Source organism: Acanthopagrus latus, chromosome 2 (genome assembly GCF_904848185.1).
Source record: "Acanthopagrus latus isolate v.2019 chromosome 2, fAcaLat1.1, whole genome shotgun sequence".
Lineage (NCBI taxonomy): Eukaryota > Metazoa > Chordata > Actinopteri > Spariformes > Sparidae > Acanthopagrus > Acanthopagrus latus.
Window position 1 is genome coordinate 27,660,775 of NC_051040.1, and position 20,432 is coordinate 27,681,206.

Sequence of the window (20,432 nt, forward strand, 5' to 3'; positions counted from 1 at the left end):
GTGGAGAGGGGAGAGGGGAGGGCTTTTTCATTTTGAAATTGTACAGAACCACAATTTGTGCACAGCTGACAAGCACTTTTCTAGATCGTATGTGACCCTTCCTCAGAGTGTGTTTGCAGCATCTGCCACATACAATCATTTCAGAATAGCTTGGACAAAAATCCTCTGCTGAAATTGAGCAATAACAGACCTTCACGGGGTCAATTCTGAAATGCCGTCATTGCATAGCATATGTTTTCACTTGCTAATGGAGTTACTATTACATAACAGGGACTGGAACCACTTCCAAAAGTTGTGTGTGAATGGTCTAAAGGGTAGGGGGCAGGGGGTGTTTTCCAGAGGAATGCAGGTACATGACGAGCCTCTGGCAGAAAGCTGCCTTTGTTTAGCTGCAGAGAATCAAATGCCAGACTGGCCCTACAGCAGGGCCAAACACTGGGGAGCGAAGTGAAATTAAGTGCTATTGTCACAGAGCTGATTGGGGTCGGCAGGTCATTTTGCATCAATATGGAGCAAGGCCCGTGAGTTGCGTAACAGCAAGCAGCGGTGTGACGGAAACCAGAGCAGTAATTTGGCCTTGACAGCCTCCATCATGGCGCCGACTGGATATTTAGGTACATAATTAGTTTAAATGGGGGGCTACAGGCAAGAGAGAGGAAATTACACTGTGTTTTGTATGTCGTGAAACATCATACATCACTCTGCAAATTACTACAAAGTATGTGCATATGTTGAGTCAGACCTGGAAGGTTAAGCAGCGGTAAAAGTCCTGTTTGACAGCCTCCTCCAGGATGACGGTGCTGCTAGCATCCACTTCGAGGGTGACGGTCAGGGTGACGGGCTCCGTGGGGCCGTGGATCTGAGCACACAGGGTCTCCTGTTTGCCTCCTCTCACCTGGGAGCTCACAGTCACTGCAAAAATACTGCAGGGAGAGAGAGTGAGATATTACATTCAATGGAAAGGGATGTGATTCGAACCGCATCACTGGGGACAGATCTGAACAAAGCTTGAAAAGATAACCGTGAATGTGCTACAGTAGACAGCAGAGATTTTAGTGCATTTTTAGTGAGTTTAATCATTACAATGGTCCTTTCTATGCGTTTTGTAATTGAAATAATGGTCCTATATCAATTGTTGATGAAGGTTCTCAGGCATCCATTACCCACAATGCAATATAGCCTCTGAGTGACATCACTGGAGGCAGTTTTTTATCAGATTACATGCATCCTCTGGAGCCACAGAGGACTTTATACGATTTTTTCACAAATGCAGCAGAGCTCCCCAACAGCTGTAATGATGGTGGAATTACCCTTTAAATTAAATTAAATTAAGTCAGGCAGTGAACACTTTGGTTCTCCATAACTACAGTTCTGGTTCAGGCTCACAGTGCCCACAGTGTAGCCGTTTTGTGTCCAGTCTTTTTTTCTTCCTGTCCCAGCAGGCAGCTGTTGAACAGCGGAAAACCTCTGAAAACCCACTGAACTGAATTACCCGCCCAGCACCAGACAGCACACAGTCAGTGGCTAGTGTTAGCCAGTGAACACAGTGAGCAGAGCCAAATATCTTATCTGGTGGAGACCAACACAGAGTTAAAAAGAAGAAAACACAAGAAGTTTGTTGGCTCATTTAGCGAGAACGCTAGTTGCCAGTTGCCGAACAAGTGTAAGTACATCTGGATCATAATACTTTACTTTCACTTTAATGCACAGTATACATTATCTGCCACTAGGGGTCTCTTAATCAAAACAATGAGGACAAAAAAAGATGTAGTTTAATGAAGTTGTGAAGCAGCATGGAATCATGGGAAATCCGGTTAGCAGATGAGGCAACGTATTTCCATACATTATATAATCTGCATCAGATATGGATTTCTTTGGTTTGGACACTTGATCGTTTTTGGATTTTAATGCAAAATAGGTTGCATATTTTATCTTAAAGTAAAAGATCAGAATACATCTTCCACCAAGGGAACAGCTGGCAGTATTTGTAATGTGGTGTGCTATTTTTTTTTTAAAGTTTCTCATGTAAAATACATGGGGGGACGCTCAACAACCACACTATCTGGACTCAACCAACCACTCTGCTCATTAGTGTGTGTTTGAGGCTGGCTGGCACACAGGGGCCTGCTGCTGCCAATGAGAAGTAAAGGACACATTTAATTGAGTTTTGGGTGGCGCTGCGGAGAATATTGATGCCATTCTAGCCAGAGAGGCAGTTGCATGCTGATTAAAAGTCATTTGACTCTGATACCACACAATGAAAAGTTATTTGAATCACGACGACCACGGAGCAGATAACACACAGAGGCAGAAACAAAGGTCAGAGCCAGATCAATATGCACTGATAGTGAGTTGGTATGTGGGACTCAGAGCTGGTTGGCTGTGGAGCCTAAAAACAGCATTGTGAGGAACAAATACAGTGTTCCATTCACACTGACCACTGAAAACGACTAGCTCAGTCCTCATCACTCACCGGTCCACTAAGCAATGTGAGAGGCTACCAGCAGGTTATTTATCAAATGGTTTTAAATGGTAGCAGATGAAGGAACTCTGTCTCACACACACACACACACACACACACACACATTGTATTGCATAACAGGATCCTGAGGCCACCGCCGGACTTTGTGCCCCGCCAGTGGAACGATGCAGGGTTTTTGGTCCTGGCTGAAACAGAGCCTGCCACAGCGCGACATCATTTCGACCTCTTGATGACTTCATCACGCAGCTTCTTCTCCGGCAAACAGTGGCGCGCGCACCTGGCGTCCACCGGCGTGACGCACACAACAAACTTTTGCAGGCGACGTGAGAGGCGACACCCTGTAACCTCTTCACAACGCTACTGTTTGTTTGGGGTTTTTTTTGTTGTTGTTGTTGTTGTTTTTTACTTACGTGTCATTGAGGTGGGCCGATGTCGCAGTTTGCAGGAGCGTCGATGCGATGATGACGGCGAACATTCGGAGGAGAGGTGCCATGTCTGCGCAGCAAGCAGCGGGACAACCGGAGCGGAGCAGGGCAGCACCAGAGGAGGACGCGCTTCCAACCTGCAACCCCGCCGTGGGCCGGACTCTCAGACACTGACGGATGTGCGCGGGGCACAAAGTTGCTCAAACGGAGGGGGCGGTGGCTCGCCGTTTATACCCCCAAACCACCGCCAGCCCCCCTCCCTCTTCAGTCACTCCCCCCTGAGTTCGTTGGACCTCTGCAGCCTCCTCCCTATTCCCAAAAGAGTTGCATTTCCCAAAAGTTGACTGAGGCAGTCCTGGCGGCAGCCAGCCATCAACTCCTCCAGTTTCTGTAGAATTGGACAGAAGTCCAAGCCGCAGTGAGTGGGGGCTGGGAGGAGTGGGTGGCGGGGAAGGTGAAAAGGAGCCAGTGTGTGATACAGGCATGATGACCGTGCAATTTCATGCAGGTTGAGCAACAACAGGCCTGACTGCAGCAGGCCGAGTATTGAAGACACCGGAGATAAGACGGGAGGTCTCACTGCATGTGAGGCCCTCAGTGTCTCCACACAGCCCCCCTGCAATCATGTCTGCCTTTTGAAGGATGTATGAATAATGACTTTTATAAGTATGCATTCCACAGCCACTCTTTGTCTATGCATCATCCAAGAAACAGTACATATGGGGCAGTCTGGCCCTTCATGTAATCAGCTGTGTGTATATGGCCCTTGAGTCAGAGTCACAAGAGGCTTTTTATAAAAGCATGACTGAACTGATGCAATAAAAGCCAGCACTGTGACTGGACATATCTGGACGTAAGGGTGGAAATGATGCATTTCTAAATTGAACTGGCTAACTGTTGATGTGGACTGTGCAGACACTGAACTGTTTTTAGCCTCAGATTAGTCAGTTTTAGTGTAGAATTTCCACCTGGTCATTTTGAGCGGGAATGTGGAGCCACATTAATCGTCCCAGAAGTGATCTTGACGTTGGATGGTACAGTGGATTTCTGGCATTCCAGTTGTTCAGCTCTGCTGTCTGATCTCCCAGGGGAGGTGCAGGTTGATTGATGCTCTGTGTTTTATGAGTGGACTCCCATTTAATTAGCATACTTGTGTTAACGCATGAGGATGCTCATGAGTGTGGGCGAGCACGCGGGCCAAGTAATACACATTCTGCTGTTGGTTTCGCGCTAGCTATTTCAGTGATCAGCAGCTGGTTATGGTAGCACAACAACACATGTAGCAATGTGCCATTAAAGGCAGTAAAGAAGATTAATAACTACCAAACAATGCAGGATTTAAAATGCTACTGCTCAGCAGCTCAGAGCCTCCCACTCTGGAGGAGAGAGTTGGGTGCAGAGCCAGACCTTCTGGAGGAATAAACACCATGAGGTGTTATTTATTGTGAATTGTGGGGATGGCCAGATGAAAAATTTCAGGATGATTGAGATGTATGAGGAAAAGACATATGTGAGGTTAAATACATCTGATGAAAAAAGACTGTGTATGCATGTTTCCTATATTGTGTGTACTCTGATTTCTACACCTGCATAGATACCTAGAGTAATACAGTGTTTATCCAGTAATTTAACTTGAGCTGCACGGTTAATGGAACATGGTCCAAGCACCCCAAACAAATAACCTGACCTCCTCCCTGTACCTCAGGACCCTGCAGGCAGATGGACTGAAGCTGTCCTACCTGTATCTTTTTGGCAACAGCGAGACTCAACCAATCAGAGTCACACAAACACACAGCTGGAGGAATCTGGCTCATGACATCGTGTGTCAAGGACAGCTGAGACCCAGGAGAGGCTGAACACGAGGAGAATCTCTGTCAGGATATTAAAACATTATCCGTCTGCCACGCCACGCTCCCCCTGTTCATTCCTCAGCGTGGACAGGAGGCAGAATACAGATTAGTGCAGACATTCGTTTCATTTCACGGTGTGTCTGCGTGGAAATGAACCAACCATTTCCCCGCAGACACAGGTCTGGTTAGGTCAGATAGTTACATTTTTACCAACCAGTACAAACCTTACTGGTTGGTTCAGGACGTGTTTACCTGTTGGTAAATACCTGGACCGACCAGTCTTCAGAAACTGACATAACAATACATGCAGGGCAGTGCTGAAAGTGTATTGTGGGGAGTTTTCATTCATTTCAGGTCTTTTGGGATGTGCTGCAGGCAGCATGGTGAGGTGACACTTTCTTGGCTGTCGTCCTCCAGCTCTGCTTTCATCTTTTGTCTCCTCCTGCCTTTGATCTGTGCTGCTCCAGAAGTCAATCATATAAATGACTGAATGGAGCAGAGAATAGAACGATGTGCAGTATTTCAGCCTGCTTGTACCGACTGTGCAAGCACTGATCTTATTCTGCGATCATAAACCATGATAAACTAGGGGTTTTGGTGTTTTTAGTTTTAGGTAACTACAGACTGCTGCAGGTCCAGCGTGTAGAATGTCGTGGGATTTTTTGTTATGGGGGGGGAGGGTCAAGTAGCAGAAATGGATTATAATATTGTATGTTTTCAGGAGTGTATAATCACCTGGAATTAAGAATTGTGCTTTGCTACCATAGAATGAGCCTTGTTTATCTACAGAGTCTGGCATGTTGCACCACCATGTTTCTACAGTAGCCCAGAACAGACAAATCAGGAGGGGGACACAAGGGGTATTTCATGGAACTTCATCTCTAAATGCCTTAATTCTGCACACTTTAAAGTGTATGAAATGTGGGGTCTCGAACAAGGTCTCCCTCGAAATGGAAGATTACCTCTTTACGTGTCCAGTGGGGAGATTATTTTGGGACATGACGTGGTAGAGAAGAGATGAAGACTGTTCATGCACTGAAGCAGCAATATCTAGTAATCAAGTTGACCATTATCTGTTAATTGGATGGCTCCTGTTGTGGCTCCACTGAGGCGCAAATACCACTGGCAAGAGCTTTCATACCAACATGGGTCATTGTTCAAATGAAACTATTTCAACACATGAAGCTTAGCGTTAGTTCCTGCAGGACACAAGTGATATGCCCCAGCTGTAATCAGCAGAAATCATTGTTACCAATCAGTCCCACACTAATCACAGCTATTCTCACCACAAAGCGGTGTGTTTAACTCCCTCACACTCAAAAGCTGCCACACACTGCTGCCGCTGGAAAGCCACCACCCCAGCCTCCACCTTTTTTTTTAAGACCTATCAGGGCTCAGGGTTAAATAACAATATTTTATCTGTGTGTGTGTGTTTACAGGTCCTGTGCACTTGGTTAGTTTTGCATTTCAAGTGTTTTATGGATATTCTGTTTATAAAAATATGTGCCATGTTGGTCTAAGGTCAGTCATATACGTATCATTTGAATGTTAATGCGCTGGTATCAGCTGCTATCCTGCCAGTCTGACTGAGTACAGAATGAGTATATGGGATGAGAGGTATATATATATATATATATATATATATATATATATATATATATATATATATTCCTTCATGGGGATTCATTTCCTTATCTCTTTAAGGATTTATGTGCCTTTATTGTTTTCTTTTAATGGAATATGTAACATTTTGATGAATGATGTTATAAATATAACCAAAGAGAATTTGGTTTACTTAAGTGGATGAGTAAGACAAAAAGGAAAACAAAGTATTTGAAAATTTGATTGAAGATGAATGCCAGCAACATTCCTCTGCCTCATTGTTTCTCCTGTTTTACAGGTAAATTATCCATTTACATGCCGAGCGTAGCAGAGCCTGTTACAGATTTTTGGGGACTCGTTTGGGATTGGCATTGCCTGAGCAAGGACCGTATGCTGATCTAGTGATCTTCAGATCAAAGTGTGACACCATGTTCCCAGAGTGAAGGGGGTTTTCCAGTAAGCGACTCGAGAGGTGGAGGGACCTGGTTAAAAGGGATCCAAGCCTAAGGAGTGCAGGACTGTGAGCCCTGGCTGGGCACGACACACATCCCAACCACAAGACGGCTTCATTAACTCATTGGGAGTCTTTACTGAAATGTAGCATGAATGGCTATACTATAACTGTTAGATACTGGAGCTAATGTTAGCATCATTGATAGTGCCTTGCAGGACCAGTGCTTAACTGGACAAGAGATTTGCACACTCAGTGCACTCATGAAGGAAGACTTCAGTGTGACTACTGTCACAGGAGATGAAATATATATATTTATATTTATATATATTTATATATAATATATAATGGATGGATATAAGTGATAGTAAACCTGCAAGGTAATGAAGATCCAGATTTATCCATTTAGTTACCCTTCTTGGTGAGCCGACTGACATTAGAGAGACCATTAGTTGGTTTTAATGTTATCCAGGAATAATTACGAGCGATGAAAGCAGACCTAAAGTTATGTCCATCCTTGTCAAACTACTTGCCGGTGCTTTAGAGTTGACAGTGCTAGAGCAGAAGCGATAGTGGGTTTCATACTGGCTGAACAAACAGGGAGAACAAAATGCCACACTCAAGGTAGGCAGGAAAGGAATCACTATTTATCCTGGCCATATTATGTGTAGGGTGCCAGCAGATATTAGTGACTCTGACTCACTTGTGCTGTTTTCAGCCCAACCCAGACACTAGCCCCGTGGAACCGCTAAGTATTTGAGAAGGAATAATGGAGATCCAACAAAAAGATAGACTCTTTGTTACCCCTTTGAGCTGGTGTCCAACCATTCCATGAACACTGTGACCCAGCCCAGCTCCATTGTCCCTAGCGCCATTGAAACCATCAATAGAGTAATTAAGATGTACAAGCTGAGCAGCGAGGACAACCGAGCTCAGGCCAGTACTGTCGGCTCCACAGCACCACTGAGCTCTAACTGTAGCCAACCCACTGCTGTGCCGAGGCACCTGCCTGTGGATGTTAGCCGTATAGGTGAGGTGAAACAGATGCTGTACGGGGACATAGGGTGTATCCACAGCCTAAGAATGGCAGTTTTTTTTAAAGGATAGCATCCCAGTTCAACGAATATATGCCGCGGTGCCCCAGCCCCTTTACAAAGAGGTAAAAGAATACGTACATCTAATACCTGTTTGCTAAAGGGTGGATAATTAAGTCCAAATTACCATATGGAGCACCTGTAGTCTGTGTCAGGAAGAAGGATGGGTCCCTAACTACAGGCTTTTGAATTAGAAAACCTTGCCAGACCCAAGGGCCAACCACTGACCTGTATCCAGGCTCTTTGACACCCTAGGAGGCCACTGCTGGGTCAGCATCCTCGCCTAAGTCACGGCCTATCACCAGGGCTTCATGGCTGAAGGATCCAGATACATGACAGATTTCATCACTCCTTGGGGTCTGTATGAGCTGGCGAGGATCCCATTTGGGCTCTCCAACTCCAAGCAGGGCCTGCTACACAATTCATGGTTAAACCTGTGATGAGAGTGTTCTTGATTGAACTTTTATTTACTCCTTTTTTTTATTTATTTCTGTCTTTCTGTTCTGCACAACACAAGAGTTGAGTTTGAAGGTCTCTTCCCACAGTCTGTCTCACAGTTTACTTTGTGTGCTTGTATAAATTGTCCTCCTACATGTTTTACTTTTTCTTATGTTAAACATTGAATTCACTATGTTTCTGTAACTGGGCACCACCAATCAGTGGTGGAACATCACATAGTCTTTGCCCAGACCTTAGTGAATTGTTTTTTGTTTTTTCTCTTTGGCTGGGAATGACTCCAGTTTATGAGGCACCACCTGGTCTGTTTCAAACGCTCCATGGGTGCAGCAGAGACCTGCTGGACACCACCTTTTAACTTTGACATGCTGTGTGTTTTCAAGAAAAAACTATTTTCTACATTTTGATATATAGTGCTTTTTCTTTTAAGTTGTACACACTTTCCTCCACATGTTCTGTCAACTTTCACTTTACTCAAAATGCAAAATAAATACAACCTTGATCATTTTGTCTGTAACTGAGACTTAAGAACATCAGTTTGAAACAAAACCTCTGCTGGTTGATTAAGAATTGTTCACCCCTCATCCAGTAAGTAAGGCCACGCCCACGCAGGAAGACCCGGCCCACATACAAAGGCCCCGCCTACATGCAAAGCCTCACATCCACACAGATACTGTACCTCGCCCATACAGTGGTACTACCCATATAGACCAGTCCACATGGAGAGAGACAGATTTTGACAATATAGACTTGAATGAGACTTTTAAATTAAGACTTAAAAATTAAGAATAATTTTGGTAATCAATAGGCATTCATTCATTTATAAAAGGTGACATAAATTGATATTTCAGTTTTAATTTGCATCCATGTTTTGGTTCATTCCCTAGATTACTCTCTAACCCATTTAATTTTCCATTTTTGCTATTTCTTCGTTATTATTTAGATTTATTTATATTGGCGTGAGACCATTTCAATGACAGCATGAATGCATAAAGAAATGTCATGATATGTAAAAAGAAAATAGAAATAAATAAGTTTGGATTTGGTTTCAATTTGTATGTTAAAGGAAAATAATGTAAGTGTAAGTAAATACATGAACTCATCAGCACATTTTAAAACAAATTAACACATTGAATAAAAAAAGAAAAATAAATAAAAAATAAATTAAATAGGTGAGTTGATACCACGGTAAAGAAATACAGAATCAAATTGAATAGAAATATCGATTCATGTCACATTTTTTAAATAATCAGTACTATTTTTAGTATAGATTTTTGCATTTAAATTTAAATTTAATTTTCAATTGAAATTCAGTTGAGTATTCAACTTTAGTCAGTTTTGGCCCTCCACAGTGCTGTTCACATACATAAACATATGCTGTTCACACTTTTATTTGATGCTGTGGAGTTTATTGGGAGCTCCTGGCAACCATCAAGCTGAAACATACTCGGCCAACAAAGCTGAGTCTCACACTGATGTAGAATCTGGATCTTCGGGGTCAGGGCAGCTTCCCACTTTACCTGTTGGATGATCCAGCCTGGAATGTACAATCAGGCTGCCCTGACTGAGCAGACAGGAGGGACCATGTTCTCAGTGTTGCACAGCGCTCCTAATTGGATGCGTAAATGCAGATAAACACTGTACGCTTAAAATCATATCACTTCATAAGGCAACACAGCTACTGCGCGAGTCTTCTGAGTGTGATGTGTGTGTTCACAGCAGCAGGCAGGAGAGGGCAGCAGACATTCGGGCTGAGAGCAGACTGTTTGTTTCGTGTCTCTCCGGTCCAGGGAGGGGCTCATTAAATCTGGCTCCCCATCTCTGACTGATGAATTCTTCATTAAAACAATATGTTCACCCTGAGCTCCTACAAAGATATGTAAAAGTTCAATTAACTGGGGCTTGATGATCTCAATGAGATGATCTTTTACAGCTAAAAGCTCCCTGTACACGGCCGGCTGGAGCCTTTCCAGAGCCACAGAGCACACACAGAAACAGTGAAGGAACATCCACCAGCGAATAACAAAGGGAAGTCAGACGCTGCATGGGGATTTAGATGTTCAAAGGAGCAGCTTACGCCTCTGGGCCATGCAGGGCCCTCTTGAGTCAGAGAATGAAATCTGTTGTTTAACAAGCCTTTATTGGAATCCACACTTCTACCAAAATGTTGAAGATCAGGGACAAACAGAAACCCATAGCAGCGGTACATGAGCCAGCGATGAGCACAATCCCACCGATTTTGTCAGTGAGGGCCGACTGTATGATTCACATATTGGTATTACAAAATCAATGGGTTTTGTGTGTGTGTGTGTGTGTGTGTGTGTGTGTGTGTGTGTGTGTGAGTGTGTGTCCGTGCAGAGCCTGAGCAGGGATATGTTGAGCTTCAGGTGGTGGATATCGCAGAGAGCTGGCTGCCTTTGGTTCCCTCACTTCCCCTGGCTGTGTAGTTTTCTAGAGGTTTATGAAGCGCCTCTTTGGTTTGTGTCAGGAGTCCCATGGGTGCTCCTGAGTCCCGGACCCTGTCTTTGAGCTTCAGCATGCTTTGTGTGACATAAGATTTAAAATCAAACTCCCTCGCACTCGCTCATTTAAGATTTCTGTTTTGTGACATTTAAAACACGGCAGCGAGTTTAGGATTACTCTTTTTTTATTTTTATTTTTTTCTTTAACGTTCTGAAACTTGAATTGTGTACAGCGTCTTCACTCTCTGCAGGATCAGTTTCATCCTGCCATGTCGTTCAAACCATGATTACAAACGACTCTGCACTTGAGTGTAACTGTTTCTAACTGTGCTCTTTTGTTGTGTGTGTCATTTCTGTGTGCATTTACTCTGTTTTGAGTGTACTTATGATGTAATTTAAAATGATAGCATGGCCTCAATGATTTTTTGAGATTCAAGCGTACAACATGTGACATTAGAATTATCTCAAGGTTGCTTTTGAATATTTTGTTGCAGATGTGTCGGCCCAGTGGCTGGAATTACATGTTGGCAGTGAACGTTTCTTCAAATCACTGATCTGTTCACATTTGTGTTTGTAAAGAGCCTATAGGACACGTCCCATACTGACGTGACAACAAAACATGTCATGTCAAATTACATCAGAAAGGGAGGACCTTGTTACTGAACACGCCTGAGTCATGATGGAGAGATTTTAATCAGCGATTGTGGTTGTTTAACAGTGAAGACTACTGTGATCCCACACTAATTCGCAACATCATCAAACTTCTTCATTTGTTTTCATGGTTTTGATTGACAGACCCCTAGCAGCAGTTTAACTAAACTGTTCCTAACGAACAGGATCATCTCTGTCCACAAAGAAGTCAGAACAAGACAAAGAGTCTTCAGTCGCACCAGCAGCTCTGTGAAGCTGTGCTTCAGCTCAGTGGTGCATTGAGCTAAATTAAACATGCTGTTTGGTTTAGTGTGCTGACATGCTAACAGTTGATAATTGTATGTATGTACACAGAGTACAGCTGAGCCTCATGCCAGTGTCATTCAAGTTATTTGGTCATGAACCAAAGTACTGGATGAGTGTTTGAATCCAGCTTGAACTCAGTTGATCCTGTTGTGAACATGACAGTCTGAACCAAATGATATTTAAGTTTGAACCACAAATTTAAATGAGTAAAGGGATCACTTCAGTCATTGGGATTCATCCTCTGGGCACCATGAATGTCTGTCTAAAATTTCATCAAATCCATCCAGTGGTTGTTGAGACATTCAGTCTGGACTGATGCAGCAACCACAGATCAGTCAGACATCTCCATCCTTATAGTTACATTGCCGTTATGGTTAAAAACCTACTTTATTTTCATAAAACAACTTGAAAAAAAAACAACCCAAAAACATTCCAGCTGTTTTTAATCAAATCAACTCACGTCATTTTGCGAATGGGTGTCTGTGTCCTGAAATAAGACTGACTTATAGAGGTCACTTGCTGTGCATCAAAGACGACACCTAGTGTGTTCACATTAGAAAGCAGATGAAATATTATTACAACACTTGCTGAGGTTTAGGAAAATAATGGCACATCACATTCCTCCAGAGTGCTTCATGAAGGACAGCGTAAGAGGAAGGTGTGTGAACTCTCTCTAGTCAGAGAGGTGTATGTATTTACTGTATGACAAAATATCTCCATTCAGAGCAGAAATATTACATGTTTTTCAGCAAGTAGAACCTCATAACAATTCATGTTGCAATACTTGTTTATTGTTGCAGCTGCTCGCTCCTGATTGGACGCTTTGTCTGGGATGATGACAGAAGCGTCGATGGTGAAAGCCCAGTGGAGCAGTGACATATAGAAACACAGCTAAGCTCCACAGAGCTATACCAGTGTACTGTGGAGCACTCTGAGAACCAGTTCACAGAATTATTTAAAGTTATTTAAAAATGAGGTTGAGGAACAAAGACCAGGCCTTATTTTATCCAGTCCCACTGGGTCACATGACTGCTTGTATGTAGCAAAACAGAGACAGATCCACAGAGACATATCACTGGACTCTGCAGTTCTTCTTTCAGGTAATCATTTAGATTTTTGAGTCCAGCTGTTTTGACACTCTTATATGTGGTTGGTGAAGAAAAGATAAGACATGATCCCCTGAAAAAACTCAGATTATTTATTTATTTTTACCTTTGGAAAGAGTCAGGCAAGGTGTTTCCAATCTTCACATTAAAGAAGATGACGATGAGACAAAGTAAACAGAGCAGCTTCTTTCCTCAGGCGGTGAGACACTCCACCTCCACCGTGAAAGATTGTTTAGTCGGATAGTCAGATTCTGACTTTACCGCTCCAGATGTGTTTGAATCAGTCCAGCTGACAGGCGCTAAAAATAACTAAAACTATCAACCTTTCACTCTGACAGCCTTGTTTGCTTATGTAGATCATGTGTGGCATCAGTATCAATACAGATAGGGGGCAGCATATTATCAGAGTAACCGCTACAGCTGCTAACTGCAGCTGCTGTTAGCTCCATGAGCCATGTAGTTAGCCGTCCTATTAGGTGAGTCTACCTGCGTTGGTTGCTTGAAGCACCATGGGAGCTGTGGTGTTGTTTACACAGCTGGCACAGGAGCTGTGGAGGGCCAGGAGGTCAGGACAGAAGACACCCTCCACAACCGATGATGATTCATGAACCTCCAGTGGCCTGAGCTTTGCCATCAACTATCGCCCCTCGCTGTACAAAGTGGAATTTCAGGACAGGCTGGGGCTAGCTGGTTAGCATGCTAGCCTAAGTAGATATCACTACAGAACAATCTGTAGGTATCTAGGAGTTAACATCAAAATGTTTACTTCCACAGATTCGGCTGATAATTTGAGTTAACTTTTACTTTAAGACTGTTTCATAACTGGTTAGAAGTCTCCTGCGGTATGTTCATCTTTTCATTTCACCTGCAACAATGTTTACAAGAGCTTGAGAGCAGAATCCTGATTAAAATGTATTGTCTGTTTTACCGAGAATATGGACTGTATAATGTGTTGGGCACTGATTTAAATTCTAAAGATTCCCCCGTTAAAAAAAAAATCCTGTTTTCAGCTTCCATTTTCGATGATTCTTATTCGGAAGTACTGATGTCCTCTGAAAGCTGCACTATACAATAAACACAAGAGGGTCTGACGTAACTCACTATAAAAAACTCACACCAACAATAAAAGGTCACTTCATACCAGATGTTAAACTTCCATCCTTTGTCTTCTTCACAGCTTTATGCGCATTAATGATAGCCTGAATGAGCCTAAAGTGGAAGCTGCTCCTCTCCACTCCCCTACGGGAGGATCCCTCTTCAGGTTCACCTCAGATTGACTCAACACTCCGCCGACAAAACCCTCATCTGTCACTCCTGCATTCGGCTGAAAAACAAACCAACCCCCAGCCTCTCCTGCGTGCGTCTCTCATGTTGCCAGGCTGTGGCTCCTGGTGGAGGTGCTGAGGGAGCAGTGAGAACGTTGTTTGAACTACAGTAAAACACAGCTCCCTTCAGCTCCCCAGATCAAAGGCAGAGGATTACCAACAGCCTGCTGTAATGAGACCACAATGACTTGAAATCGCTGGGACGGCGTGGTGCGCTCTCCCCCAACCACAACATCGTTACGAGAGGCTGCGGTGGAACACCCTGAGAAAGACAACAGTAATCTAGTAATGTGGGTTTCTCTGGGTGTAAACCCGTCTTGCTCCGCTCGATTTCTCCGTGTGCAATCCTGCTACCGCGCTCAAGTGGAGTTAAAATGCTGAGACTGAATACATATCTGCTCCGGAATCAGTATTCCCCCAATGAAGCAGAGCCATGCGTTGAAAATAATGCCATCGAGACGTCACGTGTTTGTGTCCTCGTCCAGCTCCATCAGGCGGACGGCCTGTGTCAGTCGCTAAACCTCCTCGCCTGTCCACATTTATTTGTCTCATTTAATACACACTATAAGGAAGTGTGTGTGTGTGTGTGTGTGTGTGTGTGTGTGTGTGTGTGTGTGTGTGTGTGTGTGTGTGTGTGTGTGCGTGTTTACGTTCCTCATTAATTCACTCATATATCTGCAGTAGGTCTGGGCTGTTTTTTGAAGGTCAGTGATGATATATTTGATCTTTTTAAGCTGATTTCCCTTGGCATTTTGGCACTTTTATTTTGACAGCGTCTGCAGGAAACACAGGACGAGAGAGAGAGGAGGGTGCGACATGGATCAAACCACCGCATAATCATTCAGTTTAATAAAAGAAAATAAGTCCCAGATTCAGCTCTCCCTTCACTCCTAGTGAGATGTTTTTTGTCGAATTTAATTAACAACAAATTAAAATATTATTGTAGACTCCAGTGTATCCCAGATCTGCTCCCCTATCATCTCTTAAGCAAGTTGAATTAAATCTGATGTTAGCAAAATGATAAGCAGCTCCCGGTGTCTGTGCTCGTCTTTTTAACCCACTGGAGACAGTATGTTCCCGTCTGAATCGAGGGTCAGATGCTGTGCAGACTGCAAAGCCCTGAGAGGAAAATTTGAGATTTCGGGCTGTGCAAATAAAACTGACTGGACGTGACTTCCTTGTCGTAAAAACCGTACCTAGTTACATCCACGTATTATAGATCTCTAAGATCTCTCAGACAATGAGGATTTCATTAGAAAAAGGAAAATAAGTCCAAAGTATGCACATTATTATTTTTGTATCAACACAATAATTTTTCCTCTCACAGTATTCACATTAGGAAACCCTTGTGAGGACTAGGACCTCAGGCTGGACACTTCTGTAGTGGACTAACAGTGAATTAACAGTACAATGGTCAAACGTATTGAGCAGCACTGCTGCTGTGGTAAGGACCCTTTCTCCAGGTGTTTTATTTGAATATTAAAATGTGTTGTGGAAGAGCTCGTGTTGATTTATTGTGTTTGACTTCCGGCCTGCTCTGATCTCAGGCTCAGCCGACATGAAGCCATTTCACTGTAGCGACGCAAAAAAAAAAAGAGAGAAAACCTGTGAGACGAGGGTGCTTGTCGATGAAACGTCACATTTTAATTGACATTTTAATTGACTGTTCATGTGCATGTGTGCAGGGTTGTGTGTGTAAGTGTGTGTGTGTATGGTTACTTAAAAAAATTTATTCAAACACAATTACCAATGACCTGCTAGAATGCTGTCAGGAACCTGATCTACGTACCATCGTGTTAAAGTAATGAAAGCCTGATTTTTCATTACATTTGGATCACCTTAATGACAAACATACGCAACAAAATGAAAAGAGAAATAATGATCAAGATGACTCGTCTTTAATCCTAATACACACCAGTGTGTTTGGTTTCACCCAGACCAGTGTGATGGTTACAGAAGAGTACATCATTCTTTATTCCCCCACTCCTCTTTTTTTATTCACTAAATACATCTGTAAACTACTCACTGTGAATCTTCTTCTAAATGTGGCTTTATCTAAATACAGTTATGCCATTTAAAAAAAACAATCCTAATTAGGTAACATGTTTTCCCTCCCTGCGTGTATATTTCAGGTAACTGTTTGCTGATCTTTAAATCTACAAATCTGTGAAATAAGTCAGAATGTTTCATCATCATCATCTAAAGGGTGTTCATGGCCGAAGCGATGGGTTAATTCATTCATGTTTATTCATGCTGCCGTAGTCATTTGAATTCGTGAGCAGAAACAACGCAGCGTTAATTAAATTTGCACTCGCTGGAAAACAAATATAGAATTTTACCGTCTATCTGACATTGTGTTTTGTCTCCTAACAAGCGCTGAGAGTACCAGATACAATCACAGTGATGAAAGCAGCCGTGTGTATCAGGGGGGCTGTCGACATTTGATATTCTTCCGTGCTCCCTGTGCTCCATTATTATCATCCCCATCTCAGGGTCTAACATGTTCATTTAAGGTTCATGTTTAAAGCAAATTAATTCATTTGCATGTGTGCAGTATGTGTGTGTGTGTGTGTGTGTATGTGTGTGTGTGTGTGTGAGAAGCAGCCGCTCTGCAGGATTGTTGTATGAACGCTGTAATTACGGCTGGTTTTGACGTTCCCTCGGTGCTCGGCTCCCCATCGCAGAGATGAGAGGAGAAATGACACCCTCCCTCACATGTTCTCCTCAGGGAACACTTATCAAAACAATACGCCAGCCGTCATTCAAACGCAGCCCTGCATACTTTGCCACTTTGAAGTCTCCCCATCCTGTTGTTTTTTTAATCCCCCTCGCCTTTTCTCCCGACGTAATCCCACTGTAACTGCGGGGATTCTTAACAATTCACGCCATTTGTTCAGACAAATACAACACTTCATCAACAAATAACAATATGCTGGGACCAACTATTGAATAAGAGGGCGAAATCTAAATGGGTTCAAGTGCTGGCACCGCCATGCATCTCTGCTTCTGTGTTGCCAATCCCTGTAAAAAGTTAATGTAAGCAGGATTCACAGGGAGCTGCTGGTGATGAAATTATGGTGTAACTGATACCAATGTGCCATAGTAGAGGAGTGCATGGCCGCCTGTGTCTTTGAAGGAGGCTCTTCCCATCCCACGATGCACTGCTGGAGAGGGCTCCTGTATGGTTGTACAGTACAAACGGACAGATGGAGGGCAATACTGCACAAAAAGCAGGCAATCGTTTTGCCGCAATACAGAAAAAGCCTGCAAGTTAAGGAATTCATTGTGGATTCACTATTGCACACAAGCCTGAAATCTGTGGACTCCACTGTAAATATATACATACAGTACGGGAGGATACTATTGTGCCAAGGTCACTGAAATTTTAAAGTTTTTCACATACAAATATAAAATATTCTACTTCTTGACGGCCATTTTTAATCTGAGCCACAAATGAAAAAAAGAGATATTTGCACTCAACTGTATTATAATTTAAAATATGTCTGAGTTGTTAATTTTAGTTTACTTGTGTCATAATTACTCTGAAAGTTTTGGGCCAGGCATTGTAAAGAAAACACTCAAAGGCAGGAGGAAATGGTGTTGTTGATACACTCGCCACCGGTCTTAATAAGGGATTTGTTAGAGGTTACATTTAAAATTCTTGCAGGGGCATTGCGCGTATCACCACAACTGTTTTTTTTTTTTCCTGATCTCCGCGACCTGCGATGATTACAAATTCATGCGCGACTAAAGAGGTGCATCATGCATAATAAAAAAAAAAAATAAAAAAAGTGCACCGTCTGCAAAAAAAAAATAGCAAGACGAACACTGTAAACAATGGGGGTGTAAGAGCTGTGAGGGGGAGGCCGCGACACCCACGGCTACAGGGATGCCAAAAAACATGTTTTCAAGAGGGGTGAGCCAGTGTTGCCTATTACTATAGCAACAGGAAGACCTGGCTGCTTCAATCAGCTTTTGGTTTGTCGGGGAGGCAGAGGATAGGCAGAGGAGCTCCAGCCAGGCAGCCGTGCAGAGCCGTCCTGGTTTTACTAATGAGGGCAGCGGGACACGCCGGGTGTCAAGCAGCCTGTCCGACCTCCACACATCCTGGCTGTCACAGCGCCACACAGGCAGCCCGGAGGTCAGCTGAACGCCAACAGAGTGACAGGCTGGGGAGTGAGACGTTTGATACACCTGATTACTGCAGCACAGACTCTTTATCACTTTACAGGTGGGATTTAAACGTGAGGGAGAACTTACAGAGGGATCATTACACACACACACACACACACACACACACACACACACACACACACACACACACACACAGGTTTCATTTTGTTTAAACAGCCGTCACCAGGGAGCGACAGGGCTTTATTACCCCTGTGTGTAAACTGCGCTCCATCATCTGTCCCACAGTTGCATTCAGGGACATCACCAGTCGCCCTGGAGACTGGCAGGTCTGATGCCAGTCCAGTGGAGGACACAGACTGTGTTTGTTGTGTGAGCTGGTGAAACTGAGAATGAGGTTCACAATTTGGTCTATGGGGGCGTAAGGTGTGTACTAGAATGTCCTCCACTTAGGCTGATTTGATTATGGAAAACTTGAATTGTGCATCAGGAAGGAAACCTTGTAAAAGAAGGAATACATAGGAAAAGGACTATATAGGAAAACAATCAAGGAATAATACAACCTGCACTTTTGTACTGAAATGAACTGTAATGAAATATCGACTGCTGCCACAGTACTTGAGTGTCTTGTAAAAACCACAGGGGCTGGGCACAAAAATAAAAGAAATCTAAATCACATCACGTCTTTCTGTTGCCTGAGCAGCTGGAGGTGACAGTCGGGTACATTTGGATGATTTTCTAAAAACTTCCACCTCTTGTATGTGATCAACTTTCATGTCTATACATTATCTATTTATTTGCAGCTGTAGTGGGTTGTTTTCCCGTGCTTCATTAAACCTCATGATTAAATGAAGTCTGTTGAATAATAATAGTCTGTGTGTGTGTGTGTGTGTGTAAGAATGACACTGTAAGTCATTCTAATAATTTTATGGGCATCTCTTTACTAGTTATCCGTCATAAACTGTTAAAAACATTTAATAATGGTCTCTTTATGTTGAAAAGTGGACACATACTCGCTCAGAAAGAAACACCTCTTAAAAAGTCCTCCATGTTTGCAGTTAACGGTAATTTAATGGGCTGATCATATGTGGTCAGGCTAGATGATAATGGCATGGATATGTAATATATACACATATTAAATTCATATTACATATATTCATATTTTCTTTTATTTTTGTATATATTACATGAAATATTTTATATGCTGATCATATCTGTTATCTACTGAACACTAACACGTTCCAGTTGCAGGCTTTATTAAGCCTCACTGTGTAAAATGTTTGACACCACAATCAGCAGCAGCGAGTTTCAGCTGCAGTGTTCACTCTCATCTGTTAGGGAACGTTTCTTGGTGCGAGCTATTTTTCAGAAAATATTTCAACAAAATAAGCTTTTCAAAAATTCATAGGGGCAGGACTGTCCATTTTGTGTTAGGGGCATGTTCACAGTCCCCAGTGTAAACAACACCCATGGGTCTCTAACACATGATATTTCAGGCATCGCTGTAAGCATTTTTTTTATTACAGCGGCTTAGATATTTCGATTTTTATGTTTTATTTACACAGCAACCTTTACTCTTTACTTGTGAAAGATATAGATGTTGGCAAATATACTAACACTCCATAACTACTAATAACTACAGTATAATGTGTATGAACCATTTATTACTTGTTTATATACCTCTTACAATTTCCTAAATAAGGGTGTTTGTGAAGTGTATCTCAGAATTAACATGATTAATATTATGATCGTTATATTTCACATATATATCCCACTGACTTTACAAATCATTTCACAGTACTGAAATAAAATAGATGCTGGTGATGGTGACAGTTCACAAACTCTTCACCATCATAGCCAACAATACCTATTCATAAACAACAAACAACTGTTTAATAAATGGTTTATAAGGCATTTTATTGTAAACAGTAAAATAACTATTTACTAAAGCTGATTTATTAATAATGATAGGTATATAAAATATTGATACATATTCAATTTTAAATAGCTGTGTGTGTGTGTGTGCGCGCGCGCGCGCGCGCGTGTGTGTGTGTGTGTGTGTGTGTGTGAAAGCCAGACTGCAGCTGCTGC

At 42.7% G+C, this 20,432-nt stretch overlaps 1 protein-coding gene across 3 annotated transcripts in view; it reads right to left on the bottom strand.

Annotated features, from left to right (window-relative positions):
- The window catches only part of LOC119031132 (alpha-2-macroglobulin), a 35,116-nt gene extending 32,000 nt beyond the window's left edge, over window positions 1-3,116 (bottom strand). For all 3 annotated transcript variants that reach the window (XM_037119368.1, XM_037119378.1, XM_037119359.1), the window contains exons 1-2: window positions 2,893-3,116; window positions 743-923 (exon numbers count right to left, since the gene is read on the bottom strand). In XM_037119368.1, coding sequence (XP_036975263.1) covers window positions 743-923; window positions 2,893-2,975 — 264 coding nt within the window. In that variant the 5' untranslated portion in view covers window positions 2,976-3,116. The remainder of the gene's footprint in view (window positions 1-742; window positions 924-2,892) is intronic.
- Window positions 3,117-20,432: the final 17,316 nt, after the last annotated feature.